Source organism: Colletotrichum costaricense (genome assembly GCF_030867565.1).
Source record: "Colletotrichum costaricense strain IMI 309622 chromosome Unknown Scaffold_6.1, whole genome shotgun sequence".
NCBI classification, from domain to species: Eukaryota; Fungi; Ascomycota; class Sordariomycetes; order Glomerellales; family Glomerellaceae; genus Colletotrichum; species Colletotrichum costaricense.
This window is the reverse complement of record NW_026848235.1, coordinates 2498372-2516262: the sequence shown is the minus strand read 5'-3', so window position 1 is coordinate 2516262 and position 17891 is coordinate 2498372. Positions and strand designations below refer to the sequence as shown.

The 17891-nt window shown below is 51.9% G+C and overlaps 5 protein-coding genes across 5 annotated transcripts; 2 read left to right on the top strand and 3 right to left on the bottom strand.

Annotated features, from left to right (window-relative positions):
• Positions 1–3847: 3847 nt before the first annotated feature.
• On the bottom strand, positions 3848–6060 carry CCOS01_07052 (heterokaryon incompatibility protein; the record flags this gene model as incomplete). The annotated part of the gene is made up of 5 exons (XM_060455219.1): positions 3848–4003; positions 4156–5113; positions 5186–5313; positions 5416–5793; positions 6019–6060. The coding sequence occupies 5 exons, from the start codon at positions 6058–6060 to the stop codon at positions 3848–3850; spliced, it is 1662 nt and encodes a 553-aa protein (XP_060314919.1).
• Positions 6061–8804: 2744 nt separating this feature from the next.
• Positions 8805–10228, top strand: CCOS01_07051 (longiborneol synthase; the record flags this gene model as incomplete). The annotated part of the gene is made up of 3 exons (XM_060455218.1): positions 8805–9170; positions 9315–9790; positions 9907–10228. The coding sequence occupies 3 exons, from the start codon at positions 8805–8807 to the stop codon at positions 10226–10228; spliced, it is 1164 nt and encodes a 387-aa protein (XP_060314918.1).
• A 2405-nt stretch (positions 10229–12633) lies between these two features.
• Positions 12634–13824, top strand: CCOS01_07050 (uncharacterized protein; the record flags this gene model as incomplete). The annotated part of the gene is made up of 2 exons (XM_060455217.1): positions 12634–13171; positions 13421–13824. 2 exons carry the CDS (start codon positions 12634–12636, stop codon positions 13822–13824), a joined length of 942 nt encoding a protein of 313 aa, XP_060314917.1.
• A 449-nt stretch (positions 13825–14273) lies between these two features.
• On the bottom strand, positions 14274–15958 carry CCOS01_07049 (uncharacterized protein; the record flags this gene model as incomplete). Its single annotated transcript, XM_060455216.1, has 2 exons — positions 14274–15810; positions 15873–15958. The coding sequence occupies 2 exons, from the start codon at positions 15956–15958 to the stop codon at positions 14274–14276; spliced, it is 1623 nt and encodes a 540-aa protein (XP_060314916.1).
• An 872-nt stretch (positions 15959–16830) lies between these two features.
• On the bottom strand, positions 16831–17566 carry CCOS01_07048 (uncharacterized protein; the record flags this gene model as incomplete). The annotated part of the gene is made up of 3 exons (XM_060455215.1): positions 16831–16861; positions 16910–17278; positions 17340–17566. 3 exons carry the CDS (start codon positions 17564–17566, stop codon positions 16831–16833), a joined length of 627 nt encoding a protein of 208 aa, XP_060314915.1.
• Between the last annotated feature and the right edge of the window lie 325 nt (positions 17567–17891).

Genomic DNA, 17891 nt, shown 5'->3' with positions numbered 1-17891 from the left:
ACGAGTGAGAAGGGCAGCAGGCAACAAATCGGCTCTAGACGTAAGACTTTGGATCAAGCAGTCATTGCTTCTTCTTCCCTCCTTCTCGCGCCGCAAGTGGTAAAGTGTCTCTCGCTTTCGGGAGGGCCTAGAGGCCTAGAGCTGAGACGGCGGCTGGATCATCCCCCCCCCAACATTCCAGAGGGTGCTGGCTTTTGGTGGCGTTAGTCTAGCTCACGGGAAACCGCGACACCGTTTTCAAAGATCAGCTCACCCAGGACCAAAGAATCCTCTTGGTTCGGGAGTATCACGAATAAGAAAAGAGCCCGCTAGATCGAGCGCCTGAAATTGGGGATCGAAACGCCGTTCCCCCGGTCTTTCTCGTATAGTTTAGCACCCAAAGGCAAGAACGCGGGAGGCCTTGTGCCGCGATGACCCTAAGTATCCGCGCCGACATTGCCCAAAGGGAAAGCACATGCGAACATTCATCGACTTGCACCTCGCCGAAGGTCGAACTCGAGAGCCGAAGTCCACGTGGCGTTGTCATCGTGTGGTTCGCATCTGGTAAAGTCTCGCCTCTCACCCGAAAGTCCGAGGTGGCCTACTTTATTCGTCGTGAAGAAGAGCCACAAAGATCATCCCCCGTGATGATTATTCACCATCTTGGCCGTTTGCTGTGCAGAGATGGAAGTTTCCGAGACATCCCTCAGGAGCAGATGTTCTGGAGCTCCCGTGGCTGTGGTATCACGATGCGACGATAGTGGCTCAACCCTGGAAATGGAGTCCTATTGTATATATAGGCCTAGAACGGCCTGAACATTCCTCCATCTTCTCTCTTTTTCGTTTTTCGTGTTTTTTTCTGCCCATTCTTTCACTCATTGCATCCGCAGATTAGGATCTCTGATGCTACCTCGGGCCTTGAGTCAGGTTTGCATATGCTCGCCCGCATGTCGTTCAACAAACGAGACATTTTTCGGAGTGATGCAGGAAAAGGCAGGTTGGAGGCTCAAGGCAAGAAAAAAACAAAACAAGACTTTGTACAACCACACTCCCCATGCAGGGTTGCGGCACGGCCGAGGCCGTACCGTACGGATGTACGTGCGTGACAGTACGTGCGTGCGTGCGTGCGTGGGGTTCGGTTCGGTTGGTTTGGGATGGTTTGCATTGGATGGGATTGGATTAATGGGATGTTTCCTTCTTCTTCTTTCGTGCCACCGGCCGGCCAAGAGCTGCACGAAAGTCCTCAAACTGGGGAAAGATCTCCACTAAACAGTGATCTGAGCGGTTCGCTTCGCAAATCGCAACCCTCTCGCTGTTTCGCTTCTTATGCCACTCTGGTTGATCGGCCACCAATTTCTCTTTGTCATGTTCCGAGCGAACAAGAGGTGCCAAATCCAACCTCACACGCACTTTTGCGGGAGGGGAGGGGAACAAGAAATTGTGGGGCTTGCCGTTGGTGGTCGGATGTTTGGCGCGGCTCGAGTTTTGACGCTACAGTTGCATTTTTGCAATTCGTATCCGTAGAGCCTCAACACTTGGTAACACTCATTTCAATTGCATTAACACACCTTGCTCTCAAAATTCAATTGTCGCACTTCTTGACATGATGCGACACAATTTTGTAACTAGTTCCCCTATTCTTTGCGTCTTTTTCGTAGGAATTGCGACTCGTCAGAACTTGCATGCATACTCGAGTCGTGTCTCGCTGCCACTTGCTGATAATAAATAGCTCGAGCTTTTGGGTGGCTGGCTGGAGCAGAATCCTGTATGAACAGAAGAACGTATTCGTAGTTGGTCAGGACCATCACAACTCAAGTGTTGTTTGTGACGTCTTATGTGCGCGAGAATTCTCGCATGATCTGATGAGCAAAACCAAAGATATTCTGCCAACTCGCTCGCGGCTTGGTCGCCATGAGGTTGGCGAAGCAGATAAGTCTGTGTCTTTGAACAAGCTAGTTGGCGTTCAATTGTTGACTTCCATCAGTTCGAGCCCTCCTGCTCTGTAACGATCTCAAAGAGCGACTCAGAGAGAAAAGATGAAAGATAACAATTACGAACAATCCTGGGGACGAGAGACTCTCCGGACAATTCGGCTCCAAGAAGGAACCGTCGTTATCAGTTGACAATACTACTCCCGGACCAAACACGTCAATAATTCCGCACCTTCCGGAATATCAACCGAAAGTGACTTTGTAGACAAAAGGTGACTTTGGAGGCAAGTACATGATCGTCGCCAAAGAAACCATCTCCAACCGTCCAACGAAGCAGGGCCAAGTAGTAGCGGTGAAGAATTATCGTATGTGATTGCCACACCAACATGGGCCCCGACAAAGGGAGCAAAAACTCCAACATGGCTAACAGCACACATGTCCAGGCTATGGGGATGGGTTCATGCTGTTGGTTTTGGATGTGTGCGTTGGTGCAGGTTGGATGGCAAGCAAATATAGTTTCAGGTTGGACACGGAATACTGGACGGAATAGAAAGGTGGTGGTGGCGCGTGCCAAACTGTCGGTTCCCTCGGTTAAGCGGTACGTTATTTCGCAACTGCAAGACCGTCAGGGAGAGGGAGAGAGGAGAGTTTGGTTTGTCTTTCTTTGTAAGTTTCGGTCGCTTGGCCGACTTACCTAGGAAAGTTCACGTAGTACGGATATTACTCCGTAAATGTTGGAGTGAGAAAACCTGCATATAAAACCCCGGGCCCCCTGTCCTGTGTACCGTACCCTGCCCGGCTGCACTTTGCTTCTTAAGCGGAATTGCCGCAGGAAAGCTGCATGATGCGCGCGCCGCAGCGATGCAGTACCTAGACGAGCTGCTCATACTGTCCTTTTTGCGTTTCTGCAACGAACAAAATTCCCTCAGTACGTAATCCGCCGGTCAGCAGGTCGCAAATCATGCAGGGCCAGTTCTTCCGGTAACCCTTGCATCTTCGAGTCCTTGGACTCTGATGATTCCATTGATTCCATACAGATACCTGTCCAAACAAACCAGTCTGTTTAGTTGACAATGCCTGCAGAATGGCCCCTCTCTCATTCTCCAACAAAGAAGGGACAGGCAGAGAGAGGAAACAGCCCCCCCCCCTTCCTTAGGCCCCCCCAGAGTATCACTTATCATCGCACAGGATCCTGCATCACACTATTGGAGACCCAGCAGGAAACCTTCACAAGCTCGCAAATCATTCCTCGCATTTGAGCTGGCCCGCTCTCCAATCTTCATATTTTGCAAAAAAGTCGAATCATTGGGGTCGCACGACATGGAGCCTGGGCGTGAAGTGGGCGGGGGGAGGGGGTTGATGTGATGTGATGCGATGGGTGTGTATTATGCTGGAGCTTCGGGAAACGCTCCAGTTTGACCCCGTTTCGTCCCGTTTCGTCCGAAATTCTTCAATACCACATGGCAAGCGTACCCGCGCATTCCGGACAGTGTTTGTGGGAAGGCGGCTCTTGGTATTTATATCACGACGGAACCGTACTTTTTTTCGTCTCGTGCGCGCGCATGTGTTTGCGGGAAGAAAGGGAACAAAACGGCCACAAGCAAAACAGAAGAAAGAAAAGAAATAAGTTCAAAGATCCTGCTAAAATGAAGCTAGAAGGAACTTTTGGGTATCCTCGTTACAACGCTAAGCCCTCCTTCCGTGGAATTCCCCTCCCATTACCCCTCAAACCATAAGCCTCCCTTCGGACATGGCTTGGCAGCATTCCAGGCTGGTCTACAACTCCTGCCTGCTACAAGTGAGGTCACTGAGGTGAGTGATAAGCACTTGACCATCCCATACCCGCCTGCTACCTTGCCTCTCTCGCCGGGATCCTACTCAAATCTGGATCAGAACCCCGAACATCGCCAGTATCGATGGCACGCACGCCACGCCAATTACTTGGTGTCGGTGGATCGCGTGGACGAGGTCGCCCGGCTGCTTCCCGTCTCCTTGAGGATCTGGGCCTCCTCTAGTGCCTCTCGCTTTGCAAACTCATCGAGAAGCTTGTGCGCTGTCTCAAGAGGTAACTCGGCTATCATGGCCGATAGGTTCTACGGAAACCGGGTCAGTCGATCGAGATCTCTTCATGCAAAGGTTTACGGCCGTAAGGGGGGCGAAGTAGGTGAGGCGAGCGTTACAGCGCCGGCCGGAGGCTTAGCCTGAAGGCCAAAATTCCAGAAGAACGGTACGGTGAGGCACTTACCGCGGGGAAGATGTCGGACGGATGATACTTAAATTCCTCCATCATGCGGTTCAAGCGAAGTACCTGCTTCCACGGAACAATGGTGTCTCCAATCAAAAAGGTAGGAAACCTTGCCATGGCGAGCTCTTCAAGGATCCAGCGACGTTGAAAGTAGGAACGGCCCATGAAGTCGTTGGCACCGGCCCAATGTGGCATCAGGAACGGAATCTCGCCGTCGGGACCAGGAGCCCATAGAGACGCAATGGGGACCGCCCACTTGTGAAATGGCGCGTAGTCTTCGGGGTGCTTTTCGCGGTCGCCGGGGTCGCCCCAGTGGGGCGGCATGGCGTCCTCGATCCGCGCGAGAGCGGCCATGGCCTCATCGGTGTCGTCCCTCTTGTCGCCCAGCCACCCGACGACAAGCTCCGCGTTGCGATAGATGTTACGCATGTCCGTGTGCTGCTTGGACTTTTCCACGTCGTCACGTTGGTTGACGCAGAGGAAGTCGCACCACACCCTCAAACACCTCGACTCCAAGTCACTCTGACGTGAGCTACCGAGACCGAAGAGCTGCCTAAGCCATCTCGGGGCGCCGTGAGGCCGCCTGGCCGGCGTCCTTTGGAAGCGCTGCGAGATAGTCGGATAGAAGACGGCGCGGACCTGCTTCAGTGCCTGAGCCAGATGAGCCGTGATAGTGACGGCATGGCCGCCCACGAAGATCTTTTCGGTCTCGGCCGCGTCGCCATAGAGTGACGAGAGGGCGATGTACTCGCGGGACAGCTCATCCGTCAGGCGAACTGTGACGAGCCGACACTCGACTGGATCGCTGAGGCTGCGCGCGGACTGAATCTCAAGCAGGCGGATCTCACGCCTCGAAGGGTCCAGACGCCGATATTGAATGCTCATCTTAGCGGCAGCAATGCTCTGGTTCGGTTCGGCGGAGCGAGCGAGCGAGCGAGTGAGCGGGATCGGGCGAGAACTCGGCCAAGCAGGAGACAGCAACAAACAGTTGTCTCGATTGTTCACCCCTCACAGATTCTGTGTAAGGTACCGGTATCCGTATGTGCTTTTTTCCTGTCTCTGATGTGCCGATTCCTGTGCTCCAGATTCGGTCTCAGGTGAGGGCCTGTTGCTACCGGTATCTCCCTCTCTCTTCTTCTCCAGTTTCTGCAGGTTGAGCTGTAGGAGAGTGGAAAGGGTGGCAGGGCAGGGGTGGGTTTCCAACACTCAGTCTCACACTCAGTTTCCGAGAGTAAGGTAGGTATTACGAAGTATCCGTACGGGTCTGCTGCTGCTGCTGCTGCTGCTGCTGACAGGATTTGACTTGACTTGCGGCGTGTGAGTGTCTGGGTCGCACACCAACAATGCAACGGCAGGGCGAATCTGAAGCGCGTCCAGCGCAGAAGTGAGGACTCCGAACGGGACGCCGGCGTTTATACCAAGAAGGCGCAGATGCGGGCCCAGCGGCTTGGGCAGGGGATCTCTGGGGGCATCGATGCTGTCGGCTGTTCCCAATGCCATGCTCGGGTTGAGATTTTCATAGCACAGGGGTCCAGACTCCAGCCAGACATTCCAGCGAGACAGAGAGAAGCCGAAAAAGACGGGCACGGCGTGCCAATGGGGCGTAAAGGTCGACGAAGTTCGACGGGATACGGCTAGCTTCCCCCTCCTTCAGAAGGAGACGGGCTCACGCTATCCAGGGGTCGCAGGTGGGAAGGTTCAAGGTTCAAGGGGAAGAGGGAGGGGGTGTGTGTCGTAACTAAGTCTTTGATGCGTGGTTGTGTGCTGGTGGACTGGTGGTGGTGGTGGAGCGTGGATGCGTGTGGTGGTCGCCATCAGAGACATTCGGGAACATTTCCAAGGAGAGCGGCACGGCACTCGTACTGGCAGCAGCGTGGCGAGCGGCTGGTCTATCGGTTCGGTCATTGCTTTGAATAGTGACACAATTTGACGAGATGGTGGACGGGGAACAATGAAGCTGGATGACAGATGCACCACGCAACCAGCACGCGAAGTTGAACTTTGTGGTGAGCTGAGCAAAGAGCACATACGTACTGTGCAGTAGACGGCAGCAAAAGGGAAAGAACCCTTGCTTGGCGTTGCTTGCCTGGTTCTGGCTTTGGCTGCCTGCTACGTACCCTATGACCCGGCATGGACCCGGTGGAGAAGGCGACGGCTGAAAACGGCCACTTCTCTGCTGCATTTGTGCAGAGACCCAACGTACCAAGAAGACCTTGTGGATTTCCCTTTTACCTGTGGAGGGCAACGGAACACTTTCGTCAGGACACGACACGCAGGCAAAGCCGCAAGTTCGCGTAACGTACGGAGTAAGCAAGGTGGTGGCAGGCTTGCACGCTTGGTAAGGTAGGACAACCAGACCCAGAGCATCGAGTGGGCAGAAAAATAGGTCATGGACCATCCATGGTAATTCAAATGTTCGGCGATCTAAAAGCCAAAGCAAGGTTTTTCCAGGTTTCTCGCTCCGATGCCTCGACCATTCTGCAAACGCAATCTCCCTCCTCCGACTGAGACCCCCTCCGAATGGTGAATCTGCGCCCCCATCCGCCATCCGGCAATTCGCGTGTTCGTGCGCGTGTTCGTCTGATTCGAATGATTCCATACAACGGCCGCAACAGCCACATAGTCACCAAGTGAACAAGCAACTACGCCGTAACTGTCCACAGTTCCAGACCCGTACGGCTCACGGAACGCCGAAGCTGAGACGGGACCAGAGGGAATGGGACGGAACACCTAGCGAAAGCGGCAGCCATCTTTGTGTGTATTGGAGCTTTACTGCTCTGGGTTTGGGAGAGTCTGTGAGTGCAGCGTGCCACCCCGCCCACCCCAGCACCAAGGCACGAAGCCACGGCATGGCTCCAAGGCATGGCCCGCAGCCACCTACTTGGTCCTTTACGGCTACCGCATTACGGCTCTGATGGGATGGATTTCATGGATGGATTACCTATGGGTAGCCTGTACGGATACTGTGTAAGGATAGGCAAGCTGTTCGTACTACGTACACAGTAGGGGAAGAGCCCCCCTTTTCCACTTGGCAACCGTTGGCGGGCACAATTGGACCCGTCCTGACAGTAAGGTAGGCACTCCGTACTGGGTTGAATGCTAGGTTTGTGTGCTGGGTACGGAGTGTACGTATGGAGGAGCAATTTGGAGATGATCATGTCATGTTTGGGAAGCCAATGTTCGCACGACCCCAGATGACCCCCACTTCCTTCTTGCGACCTGCGTGCATGGATGGCAGGTACGGAGTAACACAGGCCCTGACAGACGCTGACGGCTCTTGCGCTCTTGGGTGGGCTCCTCTTTTATCTTCTCTTTTTCTGGGACCCGTTCCTGCCGTCCCACCACCTCCTGACTCGGGGCTACCATGTTCCTTGCTGACTACAAACTCACGTGCGTCGTCATCGCCGCACCGCACGCCGCAACTTCGCAACTCCCCCTCCGAAAATATGCCATGCTTCCCGTCTTTGACACTGCCCTAAGCCACCTCTCTTGCGGTCTTACTACGCTGCACATATATCGTCAACCCGGGAATACACCCATTTTAGGCATACTTGGGGAAACCTGGCCGTCAACAGCTTCACATCCATGGTCCATGATGCGATCCGGGAGTTGATGCGGTTTCGGGATGATCTCACAATCAAACCCCCCTCCACGGAGTCGCCTACGGAGCACACTACCTACCTCACCCACACAATCCCTTACATCCAGCACCATGACAGCACACCACTCTTGTGACCTCAAGTCTGGACTCTGTAGTGTAGTCTGTACCCGAGACTGCGTATCGGCACTCGACCTTAGTTCACTTGATATTTCCTGGCACCATGATCCATCGTCTACTCCGTCACGGACCTTCCTCCGTCCACTCTCGCACAAACTTTGTACACCACCACCACCATCTTTCTCTTGCTGCATTGCATGGCCACGATCCTTGGGAATGCTTGCCCATTCTCCACTAACAACTTGTTAACCCGGTCCAGCCTGGGTAATGTCCTCCCTAGGGGCCCTGGCTAGACCGCGGTACCAATGCACATTGTAGCGTATGTACACAAAAGTAGTGTACCTCCAACAACGAAGGACAAACCTGCAGCGTTGTTGAACTAGCAACTGGGACTAAGCCCACTTTGCTCTTAACCCTCTCCACATGCCACACGAGCCAACGGCGAACCGTCAAACGGTTTGGTTTGACCTAGGGATGAGGGAGCGATGGCTGGCGATCGAGGTATCAAATCGCACCGCATTTTCTCTCACTTTGCCCTGATGCCACTATTCCTTACCTCTTCCAGATCGTTGCCTCGCTCACCACCTCACCATTGCCGCCGTAGCCAAACCTGGACCGCCGAATGCCTCCTCCTTCTCCTTCGCCCCGGCACCTCGCTCGAAATGGAAACCTCTCGATGCCCTGCCACCCACATGCCTTTCATCTCGACCTCCCTGTCCATGGGAACATCGCGAGCCCATGTTAGGAATAAAAAGCCCAGGTCTCCCCCGTCAAGAGGTTTCATGGATATGGTCATTAGCTTCTTGTCTGTGCTTCTTCTAGACTAAACTCTACCTACACCGACAATTCATATCCAGTATTAACCGCCCTTACTAACCCACCGCCCTTCCTCTAGAGCTCGCTCCTCTTGAGCTCTCACTTGTTGCCCTTAATGTCCACCTCGCCCAAGATTATGGTCAGCCCTCCCGGTCTCAGCCCTGGAGGAATCAACAGCGCCGCTGTTTCGGTTGCCCAGCCGTGGCTCCGGATGCTCAGCTCCGTGTGGGGAATGTGCGCCCCGAAGCGAATCCGCCTCGAAGATGACCTGGCAAAGGAGCCCAAGCGGCTGGCTGCCCTCTGCAAGCCCATTTGCAAACAGATGCTCGAGGACCTCAAGTACCCCGGCGTCCCACGGGTCAAGCGCGAGTCCGTCGAAGCGCTGCTGAAATATATGCACAAGAGAGCCGTCGAGATCGGATGGCCACTCGATACCCCTCTGTCCCAGAAGGGGTTCCGCCTGGGCTTCTCACTAGCTGCGGTATGTATCCCACCTCCTTACCATTCATGCTACCCTAAAGCCACGTTTTGACGTTTGAATAATACCTCGTTTTTATTTTGGAAATTCTCCATGGATTAAAATGTGATTGTGATAAGTAGCGTGCTGACGGAACACCCGCAACAGATGTGCCATCCCCGTCACCCGATAGAAGTGCAGGGTTATGTTGGGCTCTTCACCTGGCTCGTCGTTCAGTACGACGACATCGTGGGCCAGAATGAAGGCGGAATGGACGAGGCCCAGCACTTCCAGCGGCGCTTCCTCAACGGCGAGACCCAGCCCAACGCCATGCTCGAAGGGCTGGCGGGCCTGCTGCGTCAGGCTCCCGACATTTTTGACCCCGTCATGGCCAGCCTGTTGCAAATCTCGGCTCTCAAATTTATGACTTGCAACCTGCTCGAGCGTCACGATGGCTTCCAGAACATGAAGACCACGCGGGGCGCCGGGATCAAGTTCCCCGACTTCCTGCGCGACCTGGCTGGCATAAATGTGGCGTACGCCGTCTTCTGCTTCCCCAAAGCCCAATACCCGGACGTGAGTCAATACCTGGAGGCCATTCCTGACATGGCCAGGGTGATCGACATTTCGAACGACGTTTTCTCGTAAGTCATTCACCCCCCCCCCCCCGCCAATATCTATAACACACGGACACTTGTTAGTGTATATTTGCTTTTTCTTCATCCATCGACGTATGTCTGACCGCGTGCCTTTTTATCAGCTTCTACAAGGAGGAACTTGGCGGCGAGACCAGGAATTATATTCACAACCGCCGTATGGCAACCGGCAAGGATGTCTTCGCAGTCCTGGAAGACGTCGCCACCGACACGGTAGATGCCGCCAACAGAGCCTCCGCCATCCTCAAGGGGAGGGGCACGTACGAGCAGTCTATGCAGGAGTGCGCCCGAGGCTTCCACGCCATGCACACATCGAACCCACGGTACAAGATGGCTGATATGGACTTGGCCGAGGAGCATCCTCTGGCTCCGTACGAGCATCTCATGGCGGAGATCTTTGGCGGTCATGAAAAGGTGAAGGCATGAAGCTTCGCAAGCTTTGCCCTTCTTCCCCTTTTATGACTTACACACCCACACACACTGTTTACGATTTGATGTTATTGCGATTTGGAAGCAGCATGAGATACCTACTGGGAGGCATTCTGATTATTTATTGTTCGGTTTTGTTTCTATTTCTTTGGTACGAGGGTTTGACTATCGATCTGCCTTGTCGTTGGTGTGGCTGTTTTGTTTTTATCGACTACTTGGATGAGCACGCTGAGCGACTGAACGTAGCATTTGCAATCTTAGGTTATCGGATATCTGTAGTGCCGAGCGAGAAAGTTTTGTACTATTTACGAGAGAGAGCGAAAAAGAGCTTGTCCTTTTTTTTCTTCTTTTTTATGATTTTCAACAAATGTATCCGTACAACTCACAAACTCAATTAATGAACACTACACCTCCTCCATCTTGCTCAGGAAACTTTTGTCCATTATGTGTTTGCTTTCTTGATCTGTACATAATTTCGTTAGTGCGCCTCTTATACGAGGATTAGTGTACTGTCGTAAGAAGGATTCGATCCCCTGAAAAAGACCACACAAACTTCCAGCTTTGGTGATCGACCACACCCCCCTTTTGCGGTTGCCCAAGCGAAACCCCCCCCCCCCCTCCCCTCCGAACCACTTGTCAGCCAGCTCTGGTTCGGTTTAGTTATGCGCTTTTGCAAGGGTCCTGGCCAATCATCCCAGAAAATTCACGAGTCGGATACCGGACTAAAGAGCGTGGCTTTCGCCAAGTCGACAAGGTTTCTTACTCTTTTTGCATTATCAAAAAAGGAGAAAAAATGGGTTAGTGTTGGGCATCACCAGATCAAAAAGAAAGAGGATTTTCCGGCAATTGGTATTTGACTCATGTGACTCGTCATTTCCCTTGCAAGGCTTCGTTCGATACGCGCGCCCATAATATATCACTCATCAAACGTCACCACACTGGAGACCTGAAGCGCCCTTTTTGTTGTCTCCCTTCTCCAGGAAATTTTGGCGATGCTACCTGTATCATTATGCACATCATCGAAGAAAATCAAAAAGAGGAAAAGCCTCCCTTTTTTTAATCCAGGGTTTTGTCCGATGGACTGACAGAGTTTGCGGGAAGAGCCGCTCCCTCGCCACGGGACCCGGGGGTTGCGGAGCTCTCACTACCTTACCCCCCTTGGACCCAGCAAACTTATTGTGCAGGGTAATTGAGTATGATCATTTGGGAAAGGGGGGACTACCACGCATCCCACGTAATAGTTGTAACCCTCTGGAAACGACGGCACAACGTGACAAACCCCCATTCTCCCAGACTTATATGCATTTTTGATACGAGTACTCCGTACGGGATGCTCTTTTCGGACATGGCCATGTTCTGGAACAATTCTAGATCAGCAGTCCCGGTCATCCATGGAGCAAACTTCGAGTTTGGCGAATTAAAGGCACACCGATACTTGAATCAGGTGTGTTTGCTTGTAATCTTGCAAAATGTTGAGTTGCCGGGCCCCCGATAATTAACCCCCAGCTTGTTTGTTGAGTTGTGTAACCGGCATGGGGGGGCTTCCGAGGATCTTAATTAGTCTCGAAAACCGGTTACGTCAGAGGCCATCGCAAAGCTTTACTAGGTATGATTCTTTAAGTGGCTTGCTTTACTCTGAAGTCGTCTAGCTCCTTTCTTTGCCTATAAGTTTTGATCTGCTGACAAATTTCGAAGCCAATAAACTTCATGTAGAAGACAAAGCAGAGCGAAACGGCACTCCGTCTCAAACGGCATTTTGTTCAAAGAAAAGCCAAAGACTTGCTCTGGTCTCTTCTTGTCTGTTTCCTAGTTGTCCTGTTACTCCTGACCTTCTCTGCACTGCGCACTTCAGCTTGCTCGTCATAAGGAAATTTCTATCTACGAAGAATACCAAGTTACAAGGTGGTCTGAGCAGAGGTCTTCAAATCAGATGAGAATGTGAATGCACTAAGAAGCGGCATCTCGAGTGGGGACGAAACCCAAGAGGACGAGTTTGAGAACCAGGATAGACTACTATATCACTTATGACACTTTCGAATTTCTTCCCAGAACAAAAACATGAGAGCCGAGTTGAGTGTGGTCTGGCGTACCGTTTGATGTCACAATCAAGCTTCAGACCTGGGCTCCTTCGAGGTCCCGAGTTCAAGGCCATGAAACTCTTCCCAATTTTTTCTTTTCTCTTTTTGATGAACTAGAACGATGAAGAAGTCGGGCGTTATCTATTGCAGAATCCAATAGTCGCTACGATGTTATACAAAAGACGAGCACAATGACAACTTCGAGCCACTCCTTCATCAGCAACTCCTCAGCAACTCATCAGCAACTCATCAGCAACTCATCAGATTTGTGACTCGTGTACCGTAAACACATAAGTAGACAACAGCAACTCGCAACTCAGCACCATGGAATATTCGATGCCAGTTGATCAGGGAACCCAAAACCCTGTCAGCGAAGAGTCCCAGAACATAGCTCCCCAGTATCAGGAGGTGGGAAAATGTCATCACCCTCCCTTCCCGAAGCCTTCTCACATTCTCTTACTTACGACTTCCCGGGATTTACCGCCTTACCGCCCTCTGTTCGTCGCGATGTATGCTGCGACACCTCTGTTGAACCTCACCTGCAAAAGCTTTTACTGGTGCAACCAGCTTCGACCGCAGCAAGAGGTGGCTCGATGTGAATTTGTCCAACTTTTCCTGGGCGCGCTGGCCGTATCTAAAGCCTGGTATGCTCTTACCAACGAGGAGCTCGAAGCATTCGAGCAAAGTCGATACTCGCGGATGGAAGTCGAGTCCTTGGCGCGTCAACTCGAAGACTCGTTGCACCAAATGATGGTTCGCCTTGACGATTTCTTCTTCTTTGGGGCTTTGACAAGATACCCTCACAAGCCAATTGGCACTAACATTCCCAGGTACTCGCACGTGGAGTTGTGCACAGGCTTTGGTCATTTGAGAGGCGACTTTGGGAAAATCTGTTTTGCAGATACAGAACGTGTTTGTGAGGGGGGCAGGTGGTTTGCCAAAATTCGACTCTTTTCCAAAATACGTTACGACGAGAATCTGACCAACAGGGTCAATCGCATTTCGTTTGAGAAGAACGTCGCGTCTCTGATTCATGAGATGGTACATGCTTACCTACAAATGTTTGTTTGTCGAAGTCCTCAATGTAACAGGAATCTACTAAACACGACAGGCCTGACTGGCCATGGTCCAACATTCATGAAGATGTTTGGATTGATCATGGAAACTGTTCGAACATGGCATCCTTCCCTCGAGTACGTGGGTCAAGATAGATGCGATGAGGGCACATGTTTTGACAGAGTCAATCACGACCATGAGCAAAGAGCTATTGAGGCCTATAAGAAGACAGGCAAACATAAGGGATATCTTCCTCTGAGATCGGACAGCCCCAAAACGCTCATCCGGATCGTCAAAGAAGACCTCCCCAATGGAGATTGCTTCTTCCACGTGGTTTATTCTGACCCTCAACAGCAAATCGATCCAGACGCAGAGTACGTGGACGATGAGAACGATGGCGGTTATAACGACAGTGAGGAATATGAGGAGGATGAAGATGACGAGATGAATGATTTGTAGGAGGCCACAGATGGGTATGGCTCAGTCTAGCGTAGCAGTATTAGTGCGTTTGTAAACGGAGTTGGTAGGTGCGAACTTTGCATTCGGAAGGAAATGGAGGTTTCTGGTTTTTTGGGTTTGCTTTGATTCTTTGAAATTCAGATAGAGGAACTGCGTTGTTTTCTTCCGGTATGTTTCGGAGTGTTTCAAGATCATAGTTGCATTATTCCTTTATTCTGTCACCGCATGAATCCCCTTTTAGACCATGGACCTTTGGAGTCAGAGGTGGTGTTTCTTCTCCTTCTTTGATGCCGTCATTCAGCCTCCCTTAGCGGTTGTATTGTATTGACTCATAGTACCATTACTAAGGGCATCATTCTCCCTTCTTCATTCGTGACAGGTCTTATCTATACATCTATACAGCGTAAACATCATTTCAATCCATCACTCTATCCAAGCCGGCATCCTCCCTATGCATCCGGCACGTACACGCCCTCCTTGCAGAGGACGACAATCTTCTTGAAGAACCGGCGCCATTCCAACGGGTCTCCCTTGATCTTCACGAACCGAATATCCAGCAGCTCCTGCTCCTCAGGCAGCTTGTGTTTGTCGACGTGAATCTCGCCATGCAGCGACTGTCGACGCGCGTCGAGCGTCTTGATCTTGATGATGATGATGTGGTCCGAGTACAGGTTCGGCGTGACGGGCGGCAGCGGGACGTTGAGCTGATGCAGGGCGTCGCTGAGCATCTGCACGATGAGCTGGGGCGGCACGTGAGAGAAGAAGCGTGTGAGGGACTCGAATGGCACGATGTCGCGGAAGCGACGGGCCGCTTGGGTGAGTGTTAGAGGGACACCAGGGGTCTGCGAGAACTGGCTGATGGAAGGCTCCTCTGCGAGGGATTCCATGAACAAGCGCCGGTTAGCGACACCGCTCACACTTCGGGTCAGAGGTTGTGTGGAGGAGACGGCAATGGGGTTCATGACTTTGAGGGCAGGGCGCTCCCAATCCCACGCGACGTCGTTGATGGGTGTTTCAGGCTGGGTGAAGGAGACTTTGCCGGCACTATCGATATCCATGGGATCACTGCTGGACGGGTTGCCTTGGGAGGCTGTAGGTTGCTGGTTGAAATCGATCTTGAGACTTTCTAGCATCTGCGTGGCCAAGTTGATCGGGTCGGAAATCGTGCCGTCCGATGTCAAATGTGGGTTTTGCCTGGTATACCACGGGTGTTGTCGGATCTGTCGAAAAGAGAAGCGTTTGCTCGGGTCAATATTCATCATGCCTCGAAGCAGCGACAAGGTATCTGACGGTATCCTCCCCCAAAGCGCATCTGTGCTGCGGCCGTTCGTTCGCACGTACTCCTGGTACTCCCAACTACCTTTCGACGGCTCATCCCAGGGCGTGTTGCCAACCAAGAGTACGAAGAGAATAACCCCGCATGACCAGATGTCAACGAGATCTGGCGAGTACTTGATTGCGTCCGGGGATGCCTTCTTCTCTGCCTTGCCGCACGCGAGGATCTCAGGCGCGATGTATGGTGGACTCCCGCAAAGGGTGGAACTCGTCTTTCGTTGACCCTTATACTCGAACATGGTTGACATGCCAAAGTCAGCGAGCTTCAGACTTCCCGTCTCGGATAGCAGAATGTTTTCAGGCTTCAGATCTCGGTGCGCCACGCCCTTTGAGTGGATAAAGCTCACGCCGCTGATGAGCTGCAGAAAGTAGAGGTGAGCAATGTGCTCGTGAACGCCCACGTCTGCCTCAATCTTGTCGAAAAGGTCGCCTCCATCGGCAAACTCCATGGCAATCCATCGCCAATTGCTGTCCTCTCCCGAAGCGAACCACTCAATGATGTTCGGGTGCTGGCCGACATGTGAATGGAGTGACACCTCCATGAGGAGCTGCTTTGCCGACACGCGGCCATGCTTGACGGCGTAACCCTTGTGGATGAATTTGACAGCGAAGACGGGCGTGTTTGCGTCCAGAGGAACAGCTTTCTTGATTCTGGATGCCCACAGTCAGTGGCGGGGTTCATCGGACGTGAGGTTGAGGGGTAGAGTTCCTACGATGCATAAGCCCCTCGCCCAATAGTCTTTGAGATGACCCTGAAGGGCAAGTCGCTGGGCAGAGGGTCCAGCTGTGATTGCTGCATCTTTGCTGAGTGAGACGAGAAGTTCAGATGGTTTTGGGAGAGAGTCTGCGGCAGACTAATTCATGACTGAGACCGACCGAGCACAGGGGAAATGGAATGGCGAGTAGGGATATCGATTCACGGTGCTGTCAGGCAAACGATGCCAGGCAAAATGAAATGCATAGATGACGTATCAAGCTAGCGTAGGGCGAATTCCGCACAAAGGGTCCAAGGGTCCAGCGTCAACAAGAACTCACCATGTTGATTGAGGTGTATGTCTTGGGTCGTTTGTCCCCCCGCGGTGGCACTTTGGAGCGCGTCTTGACCGCGTAAAGAGCTTTTGGCGTGTTTTGTTTGGAGTCATGGAAGGTGTTTCATTGCCGCCTGCATCAACGCGAATTCATTGGCCGATAAGCCCTCTTATCGCGGTTGCTGCAGTGTTGGTCAGGTAAACAGTCCGCCGCCACTGCTCCAACACACCCCTCCAAAGAAGCAGGATCCCTGCCCTATAGTGTCGCCGCTTTTGTGGCCAAAACTAACCTCCCACCAAGACCAACAAGCTATCAAGTCACCTTGGAAGGTGATCACTAGCACCTCAATGATAACAGGTCTAGAAAATGAATTGCGATCTGATTATTGCATTCGCCAATCTAAGGCCTAGAAACCCCTCAGTCTCTCTCCCCTTTCCATTTCCGCCAAGAAATCAAACTGCAAACAACTGGAGCCCCAAACTCTCGTACGAGAGTTCAGCAATCGGATGCTGCGGCTGGCCAATTTGCGCAAGTTAGTGAAACTGTTCTCTCTGCTCTTTGGAACACAATTTTCGCGTAATGAAAGAACAGCGCTCCTGCCTCTGCCTCAGTTGATCACTGAGCCGCATCATAAAGCCTCCCTTAGACTCGGTTACGTCGGCGGCGCAATTCCCTGCAGTATGTTAGGATAGTAACTATGTAAACATATCATTGCACTTACTTGGCCGTCTTGTTGGTTAGCCCATAGTCACATCGACAGGCCCAACAAATCTTGAAACGGCATTTGGGGCAGGTATGGATGTGCTTGGTTTGCATCCTCTTGCAGACGTCACAGCGGTGACCTGCTTCATAAAGCGTTTCCCACAAATAGTGGTTATGGAATCCGACCAAGCAAACGTTCGGGTCTCGCTTGTACTGCTTTGCTGTGGCAACTTCTTTCTTCTCGGCTGCTTTCTTTGGCAGAGCGACCTGAATTCCGGTGGGGCTGGTCGTATTGTGAGTTGTCTGCACACCGGATTGAGTGTTGTTCAATGACGGGGTCGAGACGATGACCTGGTGTTCGGATGAGGAGTTTGTGGTACTTAGAAGTCTTTATTAAGTTAGTTTATCACTGAACTTTCGCCAGTTAGGTATAGGAAGGTGTGACTTACGCAGTTGCGCCATCTTCCTGAACACCGTGACGTGTACAAACACAGTCCTCCCGCAAGCAAAGGTGTTTCATCTCCTCAATAGGTTCAGAATCGAACTCGATCAGATCTTCCTCAATAGGATCAGGATCGAACTCGATCAGATCTTCCTCAATAGGATCAGGACCGAACTCGATCAGATCTTCCTCAATAGGATCAGGACCGAACTCGATCAGATCTTCCTCATCCATCTTCTCAGATTGTCACAAAAGCTGAAAATCAAACGATTAAGGACGATAGTGCGTAAAATAACACTAGACTTGTGAAGCTGAGGTGAGATAAGTTTGGAAGGTGTAGAAGTGGAAAAAAGAATTTAAGGGCAAGAAGGCCTGAGGATAGATGGAAAAACAAAAAAAGGGAAGTGTAAAAGTGGGAAGGAGCGTGGCTTCCTTTACTACCTTGTACAATGCTCTTTCTGGAGCACTTTATTCTGAAGTGAATATGCTGCAAAACACAGGAAGTTCCACAGACTAGACTTATTTAACAAAGCCTGTATTATGTGTGCTTTGGAACTCT